The sequence below is a fragment of the Hypanus sabinus genome, unplaced genomic scaffold (assembly GCF_030144855.1).
Source record: "Hypanus sabinus isolate sHypSab1 unplaced genomic scaffold, sHypSab1.hap1 scaffold_436, whole genome shotgun sequence".
Classification (NCBI taxonomy): Eukaryota; Metazoa; Chordata; class Chondrichthyes; order Myliobatiformes; family Dasyatidae; genus Hypanus; species Hypanus sabinus.
In genome coordinates, this window is record NW_026781311.1 from 147,694 (window position 1) to 170,711 (window position 23,018).

At 47.2% G+C, this 23,018-nt stretch overlaps 1 protein-coding gene across 1 annotated transcript in view; it reads right to left on the reverse strand.

Moving 5' to 3' along the window:
- Window positions 1-5,354: 5,354 nt before the first annotated feature.
- LOC132388930 (NACHT, LRR and PYD domains-containing protein 3-like) overlaps window positions 5,355-23,018 on the reverse strand; it is a 60,453-nt gene continuing 42,789 nt past the window's right edge. The window contains exons 9-12 of the mRNA XM_059961337.1: window positions 7,977-9,714; window positions 6,412-6,498; window positions 6,089-6,256; window positions 5,355-5,924 (exon numbers count right to left, since the gene is read on the reverse strand). Of these exons, the coding sequence (XP_059817320.1) occupies window positions 5,837-5,924; window positions 6,089-6,256; window positions 6,412-6,498; window positions 7,977-9,714 (2,081 nt within the window). The 3' untranslated portion in view covers window positions 5,355-5,836. The remainder of the gene's footprint in view (window positions 5,925-6,088; window positions 6,257-6,411; window positions 6,499-7,976; window positions 9,715-23,018) is intronic.

Here is a 23,018-nt window from a genome sequence, read left to right on the forward strand (position 1 = left end):
TACACACAGCGATGATAACGAGAATGAGTGCAAACGACCAGTCGGTGACAGTTGCCCAGGGATCCAAACGACCACCAGTTTCCCCATGAGGTGTTGTGTTGGAGGAGCTGGTCCCTCGATTTTTGAATGTTAGCCACCGAGTCCCGAATGTGAGCAGCCAAGTGGGTGATGTTAGTCGACTCGTCATGGATAAACGTGCAGCGCCCCTTACCAATCACTGCACAGGTACCACCATCAGCCGCCAGTAGGTGATCCGGGGCCCGTCGATTCTGCAGTGCGACCATCCTGACAGCCGCCAGCTCTGCCGCCGTTCGGGCGAGGGCATCTTCGGTGTGTTGCAGTGCCACTGCCGTTCCGTCAGCCGGCGTCTCCAGCACACTGGTCATCCGGATCACGTCACGGGACAGCCGGGCCGTGTCCTATCTGGGAGAGGCTGTCAACCAGAACCTCTCCGCATCCGTGATGGCCCTCTTGTCCCGGTGCCACTGCCGTTCCGTCAGCAGGCGTCTCCAGCACACTGGTCATCCGGATCACGTCACGGGGCAATCGGGCCGTGTCCTATCTGGGGAGGCTATCATCCAGAACCTCACTGTCTCCGTAATGGCCCTCTTGTCCCGGTGGCCGCTGTGTGCCCGGTGCTCCCCCAGATCGTTCAGGGGGTGGATGAAGGGCAGCACATATGTTGGAAACCAACAGCCGGACCAGCTCGCGGGTGACAAGGGTAGGCGCGGTGGCCGCAAACCCAGTGAGTCCCGTTTAGAGTCCAGGGAGCGCCCAGCTCAGCGGCACCATCGGCAGTGGTCACTGGAGCGCCCGCCCGGATGTTAAAACCACTATCTTTATTAGTATCTACTGATAATATAGCAACTTAACCAAGGTTAACAGAAGTTAACAGTGTTATGTGTAGGTGTGTGTAAATATAACTCCCAAACTATTGAGCTCGGCGGAACAAGGTTTAGAGTCTTGACATGGGAAAGCATGGAAGTTCAGTTCATCCACGGAATAAATGATGGGAGAGAGATATTTGTAACCCAGGGTAAAACGCAGAAAGGAGGCAATTACGCCGAATTCCACGGGTTCCACGGTGGTAATTAATAAATATCAGTGGTGGAAGATCCTCCGTCGAGCCGTTCCAAATCCACACCCGAATTACCACCAGAGTGATCTGTCACAGGGATACGGTCTTCAAGGGGTTACCACATCACTTCCAGTGGTCCCACAGGACATTCCCAGATCCACTCCTTTGGATTATACGGACTGACAGCCACATATCCGATGTGCACCGGATCAATGATCACCCCACCCTTGTGGGTGTAGCAGAGTTCCAAATCTCCAGCCTCGACAAGCTGGAACTGATCACTTTTCCAGTTTTTCTCTCTCTCCCTCTCCCTCTCCCTCTCCCTCCCTCCCTCCCCCCTCCTCCTCTGTACTTGTTTTAACGGTAAACAAGCTGCCAGTTGGTCAGTGAACAATAGTGAACGGAACCTGCCGGTTCGTAACAGAGCATTGATGGGCGAGGAGGGGTCAAACCTAGATTGGCAGGTGACGTGCCTTCCGACCTGGTCGTGGGCAGTGCTGTCACGTCACAGTCACAACCCCCGCCAATATACTAGGTCAAGCATAAAAACAATTACCCTCCATGCTGTCCCCGATCCCACCTCAGAGTAGAAGAGGAAGAAAGCCCTCATGACAAACTTTCTGCTTGTAACATTCTCCAGTTTGACTTTTACCAGGGTGCAAGGGAGCCGGCTGGATTCGAACTCGGGACCTTTCACTCCGCAGTCCGGCGCTGATGCCACTACGCCACCAGCCGGCCCCACCTCAGAGTGCAGAGGAGCAAATTCCATCCACACAAGGTGACGGTTCGAGTACGACATCTGCCACATGCAGGTTGCCGTCGCGGGAGAGCTGTACGCTTGAGAGACATAGAGGCGATCTATTCGGGAATCTCCTCCTCTAAACCTTCTCGAGAAGGCTCCAGAGTCAGGATGTAGATCCCACCAGGCGTCCACCAAGTCAAAGGATCCGACTAACTCCTTCAGTTTCTTTGCCGCCGCTGCGTCGCGCTGGAAACCGCAGAGGTTCTCCACCTCGAAGGTACATTTGAAGTCCCCACCCCCAGGACCCATGGAGCTCAGTAGAGTGGACAGCTGACGGAATAGGGAACAGGCGCGTCTGCATCACCCCGCCCCTCAGGGCATACACGTTGATGAAATGCAGAGGTTCACCATCCAGGCGCACAGCCAGATGGGGCAGGCGGCCGGGCTCGACATCCTGAGCTTTTACCATTTCCGGCTGGAAGGTCGAGGCCAACAGGATCACCATCCCGCTAGAGTTGGAGCGGAGGTGGCTCATGTAGACCCCGCCCTGCCACTCCAGGAGCCAAGGGGACTTGTCCCCCGGGGTGGTATGGGTTCCCTACAGGAAATTCACCGCATATCTCCCATTCCTGAGGACTGAGGGATTGTTATGTCTGCGGAGAGAACCCCAGCTACCAGTAAAATTTAGACCAGCTACAGAGAGCGTCAAGTTGGGTGTACACTACGCCTCAACACTAGTACCCTTCCCGGTGAGAGCGGAGTAGACCTCAACCACTCTATCCCGAGAAAAAAGCAAGAATGCTGTTTGCTTTCCAGCCCGAGTGGTGCCAACGCCACCCTGTGACCCACCGTCTCCCGAGGGAGCGAGGCTGCTTCCCACTCTGATGTCCATCACCAGGTCATCCAGGAAGGATTTCAGCTGCCGTCTGTCATTTCCAACACAGCATTCCTCTTCCTCTTCCCCTTCCCTTTCTGTCCGAGAATGACTCGCAGGGACTTCACCAGCCTCGGTACACCAGGACAGCGAAGTGAGGCTAGTTTAGGCCGATGCTTTGCACCCACAGAGGAGTGAATAAACTCTCGGATCTTCTCCACAGGTATCAAAGGGGATTTCTCAGGAGAGGTGAGGATGTCCATTGTCTCACTATCAAAAGAATCTCCCTCCAACCCCTCACTGCAAACAGATCCCCCATTTTCCTCCTCATGTGGTGTATAAGGTGGCTGCCCCTGTAACCCACACTGCGCAGCGGGTACCTCCCTCATTCCTTTCCGCTCCACCGTCACATCAGTCTTATTCACAGTTACGACAATGGAGGGATGATCCCCAGTGACTCCCTCCAGGCCATTAGTTGATGGGGTTGGCATGCAGAGTATATCACTCTCCCCAGGAGACAGGCATGAAGGGGACCCCAGCAGCTCTGGTCCTAGTGATCCACTGGCAGCCTGATGCTGAGAGTGAGAGAGCTTGGTCTCCTCTCCGCTTACATTATTCAATACACTTGCCTCCAGGGAGGTGGTTACTACTAATTGCTAAGTCCTGGGTGGAGGGCTCCAGGGCTGCCTCGATTGGGCAAACAGGCCTAGCAGTAGCTTTCTGCACAACCACACCACCCACCACAGGACTGGTGGTTACATTTGGGATTCAGGGATAGACCCAACCTCCACCCGGATTCCCACTTCTTCCTAGGAATACCCCGCATCTACATTCTCTGCCCTCTTGAGGAGAACATCGGCTTCTCTTCTTCAAGCCGGAGGAGCACATAGTTGCAGGATTCACCGATGTGTGGGCACACTCTGCTTCCATCACCCTGTCCACCTGTGCACCTCCTCCGCTCCACTTCAGTGCAAATGGGTGTGAGCTCTGCGATGTCGGGGGCCGACATCTTCGGGTGCTTGGATTTCTTCTTCACTCTCTTACAGTGCACAGGCTCCACCCAGTCCTTCGCCTGAACCTCCCTGCACGTAGCCTCAAGATCTCCCATATGAACCACAAGGGCAGAATCAAAGAGTGAAACAGATGTACTGAGAGCCCAGTGCACGAACTCATCATTCTCCAGATAACACACTGCCTTCCCGAACTCTTTTCGGTGGCCAAAATTTCACCTTTCCCAACCAGGTCCTCCATGCCCTCCGCACACTTTTCCAGAGTAATTCCAGGACGTAAAATACATTGCTCTTTCACCGATAAAAACAGGGCGTTGTCCGAGGCTGGAGAGGCAACTGCTTTTGCATAACTCTCCGAAGGCCTGCAACTCCCTGGAGACCGGTCCGGCATGCTGGCGCTATGTCCGAATCGAGAAATATACGGCGGTGCTGATTATAAAGTCCTGGAGCGAGTTATTTAACTAGCTTGAAAAGTCTGTACTTGACAGTACCTTGCTGGCTCGATGCCAGAAATCCCAATGCCAGGAAAGGCTCCGTTAGTCCTGAAGAAATCCCAGGCCGTGAGAGGTCAAGACTTCTCAACAGATGGTCTGGCTCCCACACTGAACGAGAATCGCAATGATAGAGGAGGAGGGACGTTGTCCCGATGTCAGTGGAAAACGGCGTTTGCCTCCGGTTTTTGGAGCGAACTGGTTTCTTGGCGAGTTGCCAGCGGTCGCAGCTGGGAACTACGCAGTTAGCAGCCGCCAACAAACACAGTTTAAACTGACAGAAAAACTCCAGACGAAGTGTGATGAGACTGTATGGGAGGAGCTTTCCTCTGTGTCTGACCCCGGAAGTGATTGATGGAATAGTGTGGAGAGAGATTCACTCTGTAACTGATCCCTAGAGTATGTGATAGGACGATGTTGACAGAGATTCACTCTGTGCCTGAGCCGAATTATGTGTGATGGGACAGTGCGGAGGGAGCTTCAGTCTGTGTCTGAACCGGGGAGTTTGAGTTAAGGGGTTGTGGAGGGAGATTCACTCTGTGTCTGACCCCCGGAGTGTGTGATGGGACGGTGTGGAGGGAGATTCACTCTGTGTCTGACTCTGGGAGTGTGTGATGGGATGGTGTGGAGGGAGATTCACTCTGTGTCTGACCCCCGGAGTGTGTGATGGGAAGGTGTGGAGGGAGATTCACTCTGTGTCTGACTCTGGGAGTGTGTGATGGGACGGTGTGGAGGGAGCTTCACTCTGTGTCTGATTCAGGAATATTGTAATTCTACGTCCCGGAGAGAGATTGATGGGACGATGATTACAGAGTTTCAGTCGGTGTCTGACACCCCGTGTTGATTTCTTCTGTTCCATTCTCTTCTTCGCGACTTTTGCCTGACACAGGTCAGATATTATACAGTACAGGAGCTTCCAATCTCTTTTGTCATTTTTGTCTGTGAGAGCAAGAGAGCGGTGTGTCAGCCTGGATGAGGGATGGGGAGTGATGAGTTTCTGATGATCAGTCACCACCAGACTGACATCCCTCAGCCTGGAGCTGAGACGCTGCTGTACCAGTGTGAGGAGCTCAGACCCTTTACTGCAGTTCACCAGGTGCAGGGGACAGCAGTAACCCCAGGTCACTGTTTCCCCACTAATGAGACTCGAGTTCGAGTTCCTGTAACAGTAAGTTACAGCGGTTTATTGATTTTATCATGACAAATTTAAATTAAACAACTTGTGAGCTGCTAACATGGGTATAAATAAGCTGTTTTCGACTCACTTACAGTCACACACAATTAATTGACCGGCAACAACAAGTGACAGATTGAATAATCTCACCATCGCTCTACATCAGGGAACCGATAATCATTAAAATCACATTTCAGGGCCGTGTCTGGGATCGCTGCAGATCCAGGGTCACGTCCAAGGTATTTATCAATTTAACTTCATTATATCAGCCAGACCGCCGAATACACCGTCCTCAGCAAAGGGAGCAAAAGGATTCTCTCCTGGACTCTCTCCCGGGCTCTTCCTGTCTGCGGGAATTAAACCTGGCGCATGGTCGCTAAAGGTAAGGGCGGGATTTAAAAGGGAGAGCCGGGAATCGGGCAGAATGTCCCCATCCCGCTGAAGGGGATGTTCACACATACAGATGTTCATAGATTCACTCTCAGTCCGGGTCTGCGTTCCAGCAGAGATTCCAGTTCTTTCTTCCCAGTACAACTGAAATCATTTTTCCACAGTCTGAAACAGATGGAGGAATAATGATGAAATAAACAGATTACACAACAGTGTCAGTAACAGGGGACTGGGGTTGATGTTTCAACAACACTCACAGACAAATATCACCAGAAAACCCATGGATCCGCTGATATTTTATCACATTGAACATCCACACAAACACTCACCCGATCCACTCCAGACTCGGGAGGGTCTGTATGAGGCGGCGGAGAGCGGGGACAGATCGGTCTGTCAGCCAGTTTAATCCCAGGTTCAGCTTTGTCAGTGAGGGGTTTGTACTGAGAGCGGAGGCGAGATCCTCGGCACCAGAATCTGTGAGACCGACATCCCTCAGCCTGGAGATGAGAGAGAGTGAGGGTGAAAGACACAGAGAGACGGGACATGGTACAAATCCCCAGTGTTTATCAGTAACACAATTACTGATCACATTAATGTTCAGTGTCAGACACCCAGTAACAGTAACCACAACCTTCCACAGTCTGATACTTACCCCAGTTTCTGTATTTTACATTCCGGGTTCCTCAGAGCTGCAGACACCAGTTTCACTCCTGGATCTCCGAGTTCATTCCGCCCAAGCCTAAACACAAACAGACAAATTGATGAACAAATTGTTTCAAAACGTGGGTCAGTAAATCACTGATCGAAGTTCCCATGACTGTCAATTTCCCTCACAGAGTATTCATGAATGGAGGTAATTTAGTCTGTCGGTGTGACAATATATTCTGTCCCACTCCCCACTGGTTAGGAGAGTTCCTGACGTGAGAGGATGGGAGAAAGTCCCACAGTGAGGAAAATTTGTAAATGAGAAAGTGTCAAAGGGACCCCAAACGAGCAAAAGCACCTGCAGCAGGAAGGTCAATGGGGGATCAGCGTTTCACCAAGAGGAAGGGGAATAGTGAAGAGTGAAACCAAAGAAAGGAATGGGGATGGGGATGGGGATGAGAGATTCCTCGGGGGGGGTGGGGTGTTCACCGAACCTCCATCCGGATTCCCACCTCTTGCTAGGAATACCCCGCATCTACATTCTCTGCCCTCTTGGGGGGAACATCGGCTTCTCCTCTTCAAGCCGGAGGAGCACATAGTTGCAGGATTCACCGATGTGTGGGCATACTCTGCTTCCATCACTACAGGTCCAGGGGATGCAGAAATAGATTGTACGGGAGGGTGGGAGATGCGCCCATGGTGTCTAGGTATTTGGTAGTGAGCAAAGTCATATTCTGTCTCATGTCCCGATTGTTAGAAAAATGTTTCTGATGTGACAGGGTCGGATGTGGCACGGGGAAGAAAGAATCCTCAGGAGAAAGGTGGATGGGGAAGAGAGATCCCACAGGAGGAATGGGGATAAGGATGAGAGATCCCTCAGGAGAAAGGGGGATGGGGAAGAGAGATCCTGCAGATAGATGGGGGATGGGGAAGAGAGATCACACAGGAGAATAGGTAATGTGGAAGAGAGTTCCCACAACATGGAAGATGCAGAAACAGATTTTACAGAGAAGTGTGTCTGAACTGAGGCCCACAATCAGGAGAGGAGATGCGCCCATGGGTGTCTGGTAGTGAGCAGTCAGATCATTGGACCGATGGTGATAGTCACACACGGGGAAGGGCAGGGGAGGACAATCTTACAATGATATTTCTTTCCCTCTCACCGGGACAATGCACCAATGGTCTCGTTTCCCTCACCAGGAAGGGTGTGTGAATCTCTGACCCACCTGCTGCAGTCAGTGTCGGTCTGGGTGTCAGTAACAGTGAGAAGGAACATTGTCAATGGACGTGTCACAGGCAGCGAGAAACACGGCCATTCCTGTGATTTACTACCATTAAACTAATGGCCGTTGTTCACTCAGCTGAGGACGTCTCCATCAACCCTTCACAAGGAACCTCAGAGCCACCACCCCCCCCCCCCGCCCACCCGTACTTGCGGAATTACTGACCAATCCCCTGGCCATTTTTCAGAATACCTCACAATTGATTTAGTAGTTTTACTCAAATCCCTTTACATTGAAACATCACAATGGAACAGTTTCACAGTTCAGATTGAGAGATAAATCAAGTTACTTCAACTCCTGGCACTTGTGCAGCCCAGGTCCCAGCCGCTGGATTCCTTCACACTGAATGTGGCATTTCTCCAGGTCGAGGTGTTTTATTGTATCACAGGGTCCGATGACATGAGACAGGACCGCGCAGTCAATCGGGGTCAATGTCATTCCACTGAATGAAAGTGTATCCACAGATCCCAGTGCAGCCTGAGCCAGGCCACTATTCTGAGACTCAAACAGGTAGTGTAATGTGTTCAGGAGGCTCCTTTTACCAGCTTCACTCTCTGTGTTTCCACTCTGGCGTTTAACCTCCTCCTTCACCCAGTCAATCACCCGGCAGGTTGTTTGATGAGGAAATGGGCCCAGAAACTCCTCCAGACCCCGAGCTGTCATTGGGGAGGAGAGACCAGCAACAAAACGGAGAAATATTTCAAATCGCCTATCTGACGTGTTGTGTGCTTCAGTGAGGAATTTCAGGATATCCCTGGGATGTGGATTCAGGAATTGTGCGACTGCAGCTACAAACTCTTGGATGGTGAGGTGTGGGAATGTGTATACCACACTCCTGGCAAAATCCTCTCTCTCCAAAAGCTCCATCAGGAACCCGGACAGGAACTGGGAAGGCTGCAGACTGCAGTTGATCAAATCTCCATCTGTAAACACAATCTTCCTCTCCGACACCCCTCTGAAGGCCATCTGACCAACCCTGAGAAACACATCACGGGGGTTCTCAATCTCACGGCTGTGGTTTTTCAGGATGTTGTAAATGTAGTAGGAGTACAGTTGGGTGATGGTCTTGGGAACTCGCTGTGGGTCCCTGACTCTTTGTGTGAAGAAGGGGCCCAGTGCCAGAGCGAGGATCCAGCAGTAGGAGGGGTTGTAGCTCATGATGTACAGGATCTCGTTCTCCACCACGTGTTTGAAAACAGCTTCCGCCACCGTCTGATCTTCAAAATGCCTGATGAAATATTCCTTCCGTTCCTCACCAACAAATCCCAGGATTTCAGCCCAGACTCTGATCTCTGCCTTTTCCAATAGATGTAACACAGTGGGGCGGGTGGTCACCAGCACTGAACTCCCTGGGAGCAGCTTGCCCTGGATTAAACTGTACACAATGTCAGACACTTCACACCACCACTCCGGATCTGGACACTGGTGCTTGGGTTCTGTATCTCTCCGACTGTCAGCAAAATCAATTTTGTCTTTGGATTCATCTAAACCGTCGAATATAAACAGCAATCCCTCTGGATTCTTCCAGACCTCTCTGAGGATATTTTCAAAGTAAGGATACTGATCAAGAATTAGTTCCCTCAGGTTTATCCTGCAGTTAATAGAGTTTAAATCCCGGAATTTGAAACTGAAGACAAACTGGAACTGTTGGTATATTTTCCCTGTTGCCCAGTCATAAACAATCTTTTGTACCATCGTTGTTTTCCCGATCCCCGGGACTCCAGCCACTGCTGCTGAACTACTAGATTTGGTTTTACTCCGGGAAAAGCTGCTCTGGAACAACTGATCAGTCCGGATTTTTTCCAGCTCTCCACAGAGATGTTTCTTTCTCCATTTTTCATGGTCTTTGCCTCTTGCCAGCAGCTCATGTTCCACCAGTCTCCGATCTCGAACAGTAGAAATAATCGTGAGCTCAGCATATTGATCAACCAGCTGGAAAATCTTCACCTTCTCCCTCATCAGGATCGTGTTCACTCTCAGTGTTTCAGTTTGTGCCCGCAGAGTCTCCTTGTGTTTCTGCTGAACATCTTAAATGGCAAAAGAAATAAAATGATAACCAGATTACACTTGTCAAAGACACAACTTGAAAACTGCAACCGGATCACTGTAGTGATATTGCAAGAACTCAACGTTCCTACAGCTGACGGTGTGGACAATAAAACCTGGTTCATGGACCAAGAAAATGTAAGACATAAAATTCAGCGATCAGTAAAGATGAAAGTTCCCACTGCTGATCGCTATCTCCGGGTATCTCTAACCTACCTCAACACCAAAGCTCACATGTAACCTCTGCTCCTTCAGTTCAGCCATTCAGCCTCTTCACACTTTCCAAACCTGCACTGATAGCTCGAGATCTGAAATATAATATCCACTCCCTTTATTTTTGTATTTGTTATCCTTGGTATTGTACGCATCAATTGGGACAGAATATGAAAAATATGGCATAGATTCCCTGAGAAAATCAATATTGAATATGCCGGGCAACTGCGCTCACCGGTTCTCTGGCAAAGGTTCCTGTTGCACTGCAGCTATGGACGGATGTATTGCAAAGTTATAAATAGAAAATGTTAAACAGGAAAAGAAACCATCTTACAGATTGGAAAAATATTTTGCAGGCAGTTGAAACCATGTACAAAGAGGAGATCATAAGCATGTATGTCCCCCTACTATTCGGTCAACGGGACTGTGGCCAACCATGATACAGTTGATAAAGGGATGTAAAAAATGGAGTTGCTGGGAAGTGAATGCACTTTCATGGATACTGGACTCTGAGACTGGCGAATATTGAATCGGATTTCTTCACTTGGAAACTGATTTCATTGGACCATGGCATGTTTTTATTCCCCTTTTGATTTCTGTCTCTGAAACTACGCCTGGATCCATAATATCCGTTTTAACTTATTAACCAATGACAAGTTAGAAACATTGAAAGCCTACAGCACAATACAGGCCTTTCAGCTCACAAAGCTGTGCCGAACATGTCCTTACCTTTGAATTTTCCTAGGGTTACCCATAGCCTTTCATTTTCCTAAGCTCCATGTACCTATCCAGCAGTCTCTTAAATATCCTTATCGTATTCAACTCCAACACCGTTGCAGGCAGCCCATTCCATGCACTCGCCACTCTCTGCATAAAAATAATACTACTGACATCTCCACTGTACCTTCTCCCAAGCATCTTAAAACTGTGCCATCACATGTTAGCAATTTCAGCCCTAGGAAAAGCCTCTGACTATCCACACGATCAATGCCTCTCATCATCGTATACACAATCACGTTACCTCTCATCCTCATTTGCTCCAAGGAGAAAAGGCAAAGTTCCCTCAACCTATTCTCATACGGCATGCTCCACAATCCAGACAACATCCTTGTAAATCTCCTCAGCACCCTTTCTATGGTTTCCACGTCCTTCCTGTAGTGAGGCAACCAGGATTGAGCACAGTTCTCCAAGTGGGGTCTGACCAGGTTCCTATATAGCTGCAACATTACCTCTCGGCTCCTAAACACAATACCACTATTGATGAAGGTCAATGCATCATATGCCTTCTTAACCACAGAATAAACCTGCGTAGCAGCTTTGAGTGTCCTATGGACTTGGACCCCAAGATCCCTCTGATCTTCCGCACTGCCAAGAGTCTTACCAATAATACTATATTCTGCCAACATATTTGACCTATGAAAATGAACCACTTCACACTTATCTGGGTTGAACTCCATCTAGCACTTCTCAGCCCAGTTTTGCATTCCATCATTGTCCCGCAGTAGCACTTGACAACCCTCCACACTATCCACAACACCCCCAACCTTTGTGTCATCGGCCAATTTACTGACCCATCCTTCCACTTTCTCATCCAAGTCATTTATAAAAATCTTGAAGAGTACGGGTCACAGAACTGATCTCTGAGGCACACCACTACCGCCGACCTCCATGCAGAATATGACCCATCTACAACCACTCTTTGCCTTCTGCGGGCAAGCCAATTCTGGATCCACAAAGCAATGTCCCCTTGGATCCCATACCTCCTTACTTTCTCAATAAGCCTTGTATCGTGTATCTTATCAAATGCCTTGCTGAAATCTATGTACTCTACATCTACTGCGCTACCTTCATCAATGCGTTTAGTCACATCCTCAAAAGAATCAATCAGGCTCGTATAGCACGATCTGCCTTTCACAAAGCCATGCTGACTATTCCTAATCATATTATGCTTCTCCATATGTTCATAAATGTTGCCTCTCAGAATCTTTTCCACCAACTTATGAACCACCGAAGTACGACTCACTCGTCTATAATTTCTGGGTTATTTCTGCTCTGTTTAATGAATAAGGGAACAACATCCACAACTCTCTAATCCTCCAGAACCTCTGCTGTTCCCCTTTAATGATGCAAAGATCATTGCCAGAGGTTCAGCAATCTCCTCCCTCGTCCAGTCCCGGTGACTTATCCAACTTTTCAAAAGCTCCAGCACATCCTCTTTCTTAATATATAAATGCTCAAGATTTTCAGTCTGCTGTAAATTATCCCTACAGTTGCCAAGATCCTTCTCCGTAATGAATACTGAAGCAGAGGATACCTCTGCTATCCTCTGGTTCAATACACACTTTTCCACTGTTGCTCTTGATTGGTCCTATTATTTGATGTCTTATCCTTTTGCTCTTCACAGACTTGAGAATGCTTTGGGATTTTCCTTAATCCTGTTCACTATGGCCTTCTCATGGCCCCTTCTGACTCTCCTAATTTCCTTAAGGTCCTTCCTGTTAGCCTTATAACCTTCTAGATCTCTATCACTACCTACTTTTTTGAACCTTTGGTAAGCTTTTCTTTTCTTCTTGACTAGACTTATAGCAGCCTTTGTACACCATGGTGTGTACGCTATCTCATTGGAATGTACCTATGCAGAGCTCCAGGCAAATATCCCCTGAACATTTGCCATTTTTCTGCCGTACGTTTCCCAGAGAACATCTGTTCCCATTTTATGCTTTCAAGTGCCTGCCTGATTGACTCATATTTCCCCTTACCCCAATTAAACACTTTCCTAATTTGTCTGTTCCTATCCCTCTCTAATGCTATGGTAAAAGAGATAGAGTTGTGATCACTATCTCCAAAATGCTCTCCCAATGAGAGATCAGACACCGGGCCAGGTTCATTTCCCAGTAACAGATCAATTCAGCCTCTGCTGTTGTAGACTTATCTACATATTGTGTCAAGAAAGCTTCCTGAACACACCTAACAAACTCTACCCCATCTGAACTCCTTGCTCTAGGCCAGGGAGATGCTAATCGATATTTGGGAAATTAAAGTCTCCCATCACGACAACTCTGTTATTAATACACCTTTCAAGTATCTGTCTCCCTAGCTGCTCCTTGATATCCCTGTTACAATTGGATGGTCTATAACAAAACACCCAGTAAAGCTATTGACCCCTTCCTATTCCTAACTTTCACCCACAGAGACTCCGTAGACAATCATTCCACAACTTACTTCTTTCCTGCAGCCGTGACACTATCTCTGATTAACAGTGCCACACCTTCACCTCCTTTGCCTCCCTCCCTGTCCTTTCTGAAACATCTGAGGCCTGGCAGTCAAAGTAACCATTTCTGCCCCTGAGCCGTCCAAGTCTGTGTAATGGCCATAACATCATAGCTCCGAGTAATGATCCATGCTCTAAGCACATCCGCTTTGTTTATAATACTCGTTGAATTAAAATAAACAAATCGCAAGCCATCGGTTGGAGCACATCCCTTCTCTATCACCTGTCTCCTACAGCCTGCTCCAATCCCCCAGCCACGCATTTATCCTCTACCTCATTCTATTCCTCTACTCACTCTCTCGTGGAACAGGCAGTAATCCCGAGATTAATACCTTTGAAGTCCTGCTTCTCAAATTCTTTCCTTGTAGCCTTTTTTTCAGGACCTCCTCCATTTTCCTGCCTATGCCGTTGCTACCAATATGTACCACAACCTCTGGCTGTTCTCCTTCCCACTTCAGAATATCGAGGACACGATTAGAATCATCCCAGACCCAGACACCTGGAAGGCAGACTAAAATCCGCGTTTCTTTCCTGCATCCACAGAATCCTCTGTCTAACCTCGTAACTATAGTGTCCCCTATCACTGCTGCCATCCTCTTCCTTTCCCTTCCCTTCTGAGCCAGAGGGCCAGACTCTGCACCAGAGGTGCGACCACTGTTGCCACCCCCAGGTAGGTCCCACCTCCCAGCAGTACTCAAGCAGGAATACTTATTGTTAACAGGGACAGCCACAGGGATGCTCTCTTGCCCTTCCCTCTCCTGACTATTACCAACGTATCTGTCTCCCAAGGCCCCGGTGTGAATACCTGCCTATAGCTCCTATCTATCACCTCCTCAATCTCCCTGACCAGACGAAAGTCATCGAGCTGCATCGAAGTCGGATTCCCAACCCCTGTCCATTAACGTAAGGAACAATAAATCTGTTGAAGTAACAAATCTGAGATAAAATCTCAATCAAAGCACCTATATTTTGAAGAGAATGTTCATCTCTTTAACCGTGAAGTGAAAGCCAATTTATAAACAAACTCAGTCTCTTGCAGAAAAAGTGCAACCACTTCGATTCAGACATACCGCACACCGCTGAACAGTTCTCAGGAGATACAGGAGTAGATAAATCATACAGAGCTGTTATGAATGAAAGTGCCAACGTAGAAGTGGATTCCGACTTCCCTAAAAATGAATCTAGATTGCCTTTATTAAGGGCTTGAAGAGGATGTAAGTTTTAAAGTGTGTTGAGGAGAGATCCTGTTCTTTCGTGTAGTTAAATATGGAAAATGAAACTAAGCTTCATAGCAGTCATGGAAAGGAGAACAGATGGATTGGACATAGATATTCTGAAGTAGGTGAGAAATTGTATACCACAGCACTGATTGAAGGTAATTCTTCATCCAGTTAGCCGGAGTCATTCAAAAGTGAATAGTGGGAGTATGGTGCCTGTGCTGTCTTTACAACAGTTATTTAGTTTATAATATTTTCGCTTAGTAATTCATTCAATAGTATTTTCTAGTTAGAATTAGGAGTGCTTAAAGTATATTCATTGCATGTAAAATATATCGGCATGCGATGACGTCACATCCGGTTTCGCCGCGTCTTGTGGGAAAACACCGGTTTGAAATTAGCGCGAGGGTGGGGGCTTTCCACGAGGCTCACCTGAGCAGAAGCAGTTTTGCAGGCATGAGAAATCACAGTGAGAGCAACGCTGTAAGTTAATAGATAATCGATATATTGAACTAAGATGTTAATGCCGATCCTGTTAGAAGTAACGACGGTAGATAATGTTATGCTTTCGTTAGTTAAAGAGTCGCGGATAGTTTGCATGGAAGTGTATTTAAAGTAGTCAATGGAGCAGGTAAACTCTCCCTGTATACTGCACCTTAGTGTAATGTAGTTATAGTCACCTTTGCAAGTATTTACACTTGAAATGTGATATTAAGGAAGGAACAAATACTGTATCAATCTTGTATTGTTTTATCAACAGTTTTCACCATATGTTAATGTGAAGAGTGAACAGTAAATGTTTAATCTTACTGCGATCTGGTTTTCATTGGCTGTGGTTTATCCGGACGTTAAATTCGGCGTTCGTTACACCCGAAGGAGAACGTTACAGTGCCAATGTGGGCATGAAGAGCAAATTGTAAGGAACATTGAAAATCAAGGTATATCAATGGTTTTACTGATAGAAGTTGCTGTACTCAGATTAAAGCATATACAAAAAAACAAAGAAAATGTTCGGCGAAGAGTAGAGTAGAAGTTCTTAAAATGTATTATGAGACCAGTCTGGGACATGACATGATGATGTTTAAGAAAAATGCAAAAGTGCTTTGTAAATATATTACAGGCAAGAGAGGTTCAGTGTATTAGCACACTGCCAAGTGTACATTGGAGTTCAGTGTATGAGGAAATGTCTGAGGGGGAGCATTTGCTACTGCTGTTCAGGAGCATTTAAACTAATGTGGCAGGGGGATGCGAACAAGTGCAAAGAGTCAGCGGTGTACAATGAGGGTAGAAGCAAGAAGTAGTAAGTGAAAAGTAAAAGTGGCAGGCAGGCAAATCCAGTGCATAAATCAAAAAGGGCCACTTTTCAACATAATTGTATAAGGGCTAAGAGTGTTGTAAAAACAAGCCTGAAGGTTTTGTGTGTCAATGCAAGGAGCATTCGTAACAAGGTGGATGAATTGAATGTGCAGATAGTTATTAATGAATATGATATATTTGGGTTCACAGAAACATGGCTCCAGGGTGACCAAGGATGGGAGCTCAACATCCAGCGATATTCAATATTCAGGAGGGATAGACAGGAAAGAAAAGGAGGTGGGGTAGCGTGGCTGGTTAGAGAGGAGATTAACGCAATAGAAAGGAAGGACATTAGCCTGGAGGATGTGGAATCGATATGGGTCGAGCTGTATAACACTAAGGGGCAGAAAATGCTGGTGGGAGTTGTGTACAGGCCACCTAACAGTAGTAGTGAGTTTGGGGATGGCATTAAACATGAAATTAGAAATGCTTGCGATAAAGGATCAGCAGATATAATGGGTGACTTCAATCTACATATAGATTGGTGGAACCAAATTTAAGGGTTCTTGGAATGTCTGCAGGATGGAAAGCGGCCAGTGAGTGAGTGGGCCAGTGAAGGAGTGGAGATTTGAGGCTTCGACGAGAAGAGGCGTAAGCCCAGCTTGTTCCCAGTTAGTCTTTACAATGCCTCCTGAGATGGTGATGTGCCTCTCCTGTGAGATATGACAGTCTTGGGGGAGCTCCCCTCTCCCGCACAGTCACATCTTCCAGAAGTGCTTGCGGCTGGGCGATCTGGAAGACCGTGTGAGGAATCTGGAGCAGCAGCTAGATGAACTTCGACTAATAAGGAAGAATGAGGCAGTTATAGATGAGAGCTACAGGGAGGTAGTCACACCTAGGCTGCCGGAAGCAGGACGTTAGGTGACAGTCCGAGGGGGGAAAGCGAAGGAGAGTAGACAGGTCGTGCAGAGCACCCCTGTAGCCATTCCCCTGAATAATGAGTCTACCGTCCTGGATTCTGTTGGTGAGGACGACTGACGAGGTGTGAGCCACGGTGGCAGGGCCTCTAGCACTGAGTCTGACCCTGTAGTGCTGAAGGACGGGATGGAGAAGAGGAGAGATGTCGTCATTGGAGACTCTATAGTCAGGGGAGCAGACAGGAGATTTTGTGAATGACAGAAGGAAACCCGTATGGTTTGTTGCCTCCCGGGTGCCAGGGTCCGGGATGTCTCTGACTGGGTGCATGACATCCTGGTACGAGAGGGAAAGCAACCAGAAGTCATGATACATGTTGGGACAAATGACATAGGCAGGAAGAGGGATAGGAAGAGTTTCGGGAACTCGGCAGAGGGCTGAAGAACAGGATCTCAAGGGTGGCGTTCTCAGGATTGCTGCCAGTACTACGTGACAGTGATGGTAAGAATTGGAGGAGATGACAGTTGAATGCTTGGCTAAGGAGTTGGTGCAGGGGGTAGGGTTTTAGATTTTTGGACCATTAGGATAACTTCTGGGGAAGGTGGGACCCGTACAGATTGGATGGGTTGCACCTGAACTGGAGGGGGAGCAATATCCTTGCTGGTAGGTTTGCTAGCATGGTTCAGGAGGGTTTAAACTCATTTGCAAGGGGGATGGAACCTGGAGCGATAGAGCGGTGAAAGAAATGCATGGAGTAAAGCCAGATCCAATAAATAGAGAGGCTTTCAGGAAAGAGAAGCAAAATAAAGGGTGTAAAGGTAGTAACAGGGGGAAAGTGCGTGTACTTCAATGCAAGAAGCTTCAGGAACAAATGTGATGAACTGAGAGCTTGGATACATACATGGAATTTTGATGTAGTGGCCATTAGGGTGACTTGGCTGGCACCAGGGCAGGAATGGAATCTCAATATTCCTGGATTTCAGTGCTTTAAAAGGGATAGAGAGGGGAGAAAAAGGGGAGGAGGGGTGACATTACTGGTCAAGGATACTATTACAGCTGCAGAAAGGGTGGGTAATGTAGCAGGATCCTCTTTTGAGTAAGTATGGGTGGAAGTCAGGAACAGGAAGGGAACAGTTACACTACTGGGGGTATTCTATAGGCCCCCTGCTGGCAGCAGAGATACCGAGGAGCAGATTGGGAGGCAGATTTTGGAAAGGTGCAAAAATAAAAAGGTTATTATCATGGGTGACTATAACTTCCCTAATATTGATTGGCTCTTGATTAGTTCCAAGGGTTTAGATGGGACAGAGTTTGTTAAGTGAGTCCAGGACGGATTTCTGTCACAGTATGTTGACAGGCCGACTGTGGGGAATGCCGTACTAGATCTAGTATTAGGTAACGAACCGGGTCGGGTCACAGACCTGTCAGTGGGTGGCCATCCGGGGGACAGTGATCACCGCTCCCTAACCCTTAGCATTATCATGGAAAAGGACAGAATCAGAGAGGACAAGAAAATTTTTAATTGAGGAAGGGAAAATTATGAGGCTATAAGGCTAGATCTTGCGGGTGTGAATTGGGATGATGTTTTTGCAGGGAAATGTACTATGGACTTGTGGTCGATGTTTAGGGATATCTTGCAGGATGTTAGGGATAAATTTGTCCTGGTAAGGAAGATACAGAATGGTAGTGTGAAGGAATCATGGGTGACTAGTGAAGTGGAAAATCTAGTCAGGTGGAAGAAGGCAGCATACACGAGGTTTCGGAAGCAAGGATCAGATGGGTCTATTGAGGAGAATAGGGTAGCAAGAAAGGAGCTTAATAAAGGGCTGAGAAGAGCAAGAAGGGGGCATGAGAAGGCCTTGGCAAGTAGGGTAAAGGAAAACCCCAAGGCATTTTTCAATTAAGTGAAGAACAAAACGATGAGAGGAGTGAAGGTAGGAACGATTAGAGACAAAAGTGGGACGATGTACCTGGAGGCTGTGGAAGAGAGCGAGGTCCTCAATGAATACATCTCTTCGTTATTCACCACTGAGACGGAACTTGATGACGGTGAGGACAATATGAGTGAGGTTGATTTTCTGGAGCATGGTAATATTAAGGGAGAGGAGGTGTAGGAGTTGTTAAAATACATTAGGATGGATAAGTCCCCGGGGCCTGACGTAATATTCCCCAGGCTGCTCCATGAGGCAAGGGAAGAGATTGCTGAACCTCTGGCAAGGATCTCTATGTCCTCGTTGTCCACGGGAACGGTACCAGAGGATTGGAGGGAGGCAAGTGTTGTCCCCTTGTTCAAGAAGGTAGTAGGGATAGTCTAGCCAATTATAGACCAGTGAGCCTTACGTCTGTGGTGGGAAAGCTGTTGGAAAAGATTCTTAGAGATAGGATCTATGGGCATTTAGAGAATCATAGTCTGATCAGGGATAGTCAGCATGGCTTTGTGAAAGGCAAATCGTGCCTAACAAGACTGATAGAGTTCTTTGAGGAGATGACCAGGCATATAGATGAGGGTAGAGCAGTGGATGTGATCTGCATGGATTTTAGTAAGGCATTTGACAAGGTTCCCCATGGTAGGCTTATTCAGAAAATCAGAAGGCATGGGGTCCAGGGAAGTTTGGCCAGGTGGATTCAGAATTGGCTTGCCTGCAGAAGGCAGAGGATCGTGGTGGAGGGAGTACATTCCGATTGGAAGGTTGTGACTAGTGGTGTCCCACAAGGATCTGTTCTGGGACCTCTAAGTTTTGTGATTTTTATTAATGACCTGGATGTGGGGTTAGAAGGGTGGGTTGGCAAATTTACAGACGACACAAAGGTTGGTGGTGTTGTAGATAGTGTAGAGGATTGTCGAAGATTGCAGAGAGACATTGATAGGATGCAGAAGTGGGCTGAGAAGTGGCAGATAGAGTATAACCCAGAGAAGTGTGAGGTGGTACACTTTGGTAGGACAAAATCCAAGGCAGAATACAAAGTAAATGGCAGGATACTTGGTAGTGTGGAGGAGCCGTGGGATCTGGGGGTACATGTCCACAGATCCCTGAAAGTTGTGTCACAGGTAGATAGGATAGTTAAGAAAGTTTATGGGGCGTTAGCTTTCATAAGTCGAGGAGTTTAAGAGTCGCGATGCAATGATGCAGCTGTGTAAAACTCTAGTTAGGCCACACTTGGAGTATTGTGTCCAGTTCTGGTCGCTTCACTATAGGAAGGATGTGGAACCATTGGAAAGGGTACCGAGATTTACCAGGATGCTGCCTGGTTTAGATGGTATGGATTATGATCAGAGATTAAGGGAGCTAGGGCTTTACTCTTTGGAGAGAAGGTGGATGAGAGGAGACATGATAGAGGTATACAAGATATTAAGAGGAATAGACAGAGTGGACAGAGAGCGCCTCTTCCCCAGGGCACCACTGCTCAGTACAAGAGGACATGGCTTTAAGATAATGGGAGGGAAGTTCATGGGGGATATTAGAGGAAGGTTTTCCACTCAGAGAGTGGTTGATGCGTGGAATGAGTCAGTGGTGGAGGCAGATACACTAGTGAAGTTTAAGAGACTACTAGACAGGTATATGGAGGAATTTATGGTTGGCGGTTATGTGGGAGGCAGGGTTTGAAGGTCAGCACAACATTGTGGGCCGAAGGGCCTGTAATGTGCTGTCCTATTCTATAGTCTATAATCTATGGTTTTCTGAACCAACATGTCAAGGACCCAAATAGGGAGCAGGCCATTCTAGACTGGGTATTGAGCAATGAGGAAGGATTAGTTACCATTCTTGTCGTGCGAGGCCCCTTGGGTAAGAGTGACCATAATATGGTGGAATTCTTCATTAAGATGGAGAGTGACATAGTTAATTCAGAAACAAAGGTACTGACCTTAAAGAAGGGTAACTTTGAAGGTACGAGACGTGAATTAGCTAAGATAGACTGGCAAATAATACTTAAATTGTTGACAGTGGATATGCAATGGCAAGCATTTAAAGATCGCATGGATGAACTACAACAATTGTTCATCCCAGTTTGGCAAAAGAATAAACCAGGGAAGGCAGCGCACCCGTAGCTGACAAGGGAAATTAAGGACAGTATCAAGTCCAAAGAGGAAACATACAAATTAGCCAGAAAACGCGGCACACCTGAGGACTGGGAGACATTCACAGTCCAGCAAAGGAGGACAAAAGGCTTAATTAGGAAAGGGATAAAAAAGATTATGAGAGAAATCTGGCAGGGAACATAAAAACTGACTGTTAAAGTTTTTTATAAATATGTGAAAAGAAAAAAAAAAGATTGGTTAAGACAAATGTAGCTCCCTTACAGTCAGAAACTGGTGAATTGAACATGGGGAGCAAGGACATGGCAGACCAATTGAATAACTACTTTGGTTCTTTCTTCACTAAGGAAGACATAAATAATCTTCCGGAAATAGTAGTGGACCGAGGGTCCAGTGAGATGGAGGAACTGAGGCAAATACATGTTAGTAGGGAAGTGGAGTTAGGTAAATTGAAGGGTTTAAAGGCAGACAAATCCCCAGGGCAAGATGGTCTGCATCCCAGAGTGCTTACGGAAGTAGCCCAAGAAATAGTGGATGCAACAGTGATAAATTTTCAAAACACTTTAGATTCTGGATTAGTTCCCGAGGATTGGAGGGTGGCTAATGTAACCCCCCTTTTAAAAATGAAGGGAGAGAGAAACCGGGGAATTATAGACCGGTTAGTCTGACATCGGTCGCGGGGAAAATGCTAGAGTCGGTTATCAAAGATGTGATAACAGCACATTTGGAAAGTGGTGAAATCATCGGAGAAAGTCAGCATGGATTTGTGAAAGGAAAATCATATCTGACGAATCTTATAGAATTTTTTGAGGATTTAACTAGTAGAGGGGGAAGGGGAGAACAAGTGGATGTGGTATATTTGGATTTTCAAAAGGCTTTTGACAAGGTCCCAGACAGGAGATTAGCATGCAAACTTAAAGCACACGGTATTGGGAGCATGGTATTGATGTGGATGGAGAATTGGTTGGCAGACAGGAAGCAAAGAGTGGGAATAAACGAGACCTTTTCAGAATGGCAGGCAGTGACTAGTGGGGTAACTCAAGGCTCAGTGCTGGGACCTCAGTTGTTTACAATATATATTAATGATTTAGACAAGGGAATTCAATGCAGCATCTCCAAGGTTGCGGATGACACGAAACTGGGTGGCAGTGTTAGCTGTGAGGAGAATGCTAAGAGGATGCAGGGTGACTTTGATAGGTCAGGTGAGTGGGCAAATTCATGGCAGAAGCAATTTAATGTGGATAAACGCAAGGTTATCCACTTTGGTGGTAAGAACAGGAAAACAGATTATCATCTGAATGGTGGCCGATTTGGAAAAGTTGGGGGTGGGGGGAGTGCAATGAGACCTGGGTGTCATTGTACACCAGTCATTGAAATTGGGCATGCAGGTACAGCAGGCGGTGAAAAAGGCGAATCATATGTTGGCATTCATAGCAAGAGGATTTGAGTACAGGAGCAGGGAGGTTCTACCGCAGTTGTACAAGGCCTTTGTGAGACCACACCTAGAGTATTGTGAGCAGTTTTGGTCCCCTATTCTGAGGAAAGCGATTCTTACCATAGAGGGAGTACAAAGAAGGTTCACTAGATTGATTCCTGGGATGGCAGGACTTTCATAAGAAGAAAGACTGGATCAACTAGGCTTATACTCGCTGGAATTTAGAAGATTGAGGGGGGATCTTACTGAAAGGTATAAAATTCTAAAGGGATTTGACAGGCACGATGCAGAAAGATTGTTCCTGATGTTGAGGGAAGTCCAGAATGAAGGGTCACAGTTTAAGGATAAAGGGGAAGCCTTTTAGGACCGAGATGAGGAAAAACCTCTTCACACAGAGAGTGGTGAATCTGTGGAGTTCTCTGCCTCAGAAAACAGTTGAGAGGCCAGTTCATTTGCTATATTTAAGAGGGAGTTACATATGGCCCTTGTGGCTAAAGGGATCAAGGGGTATGAAGAGAAAGCAGGTACAGTGTTCGGAGTTGGATGATCCTCCATGAACGTACTGAATGGCAGTGCAGGCTTGAAGGGCTGAATGGCCTACTCCTGCACCTATTTTCTATTTTTCTATGTTTCTATGAAACCTCCAGGGGTGCATTCAGGAATCGACCATGTACCGGGACAGTCTAGGAGCAGCATGGTGCTTCACAGTGTGTTAAGTCTAGCCAGGGCTGTCTGCAGTTTTACAGTGCTTCAACACCCTGCCAGACGTCTGTTCAGTCCATGGTCATAATGTGGATTAAATGAAGTATAGCTTAACATTCGTGCAAATTGTGCTGAGTGGGACTTGAGCTGAAGGAACTGCTTCATTAGTTCTAGGGATACAGCACAGTGACAGACCCTTC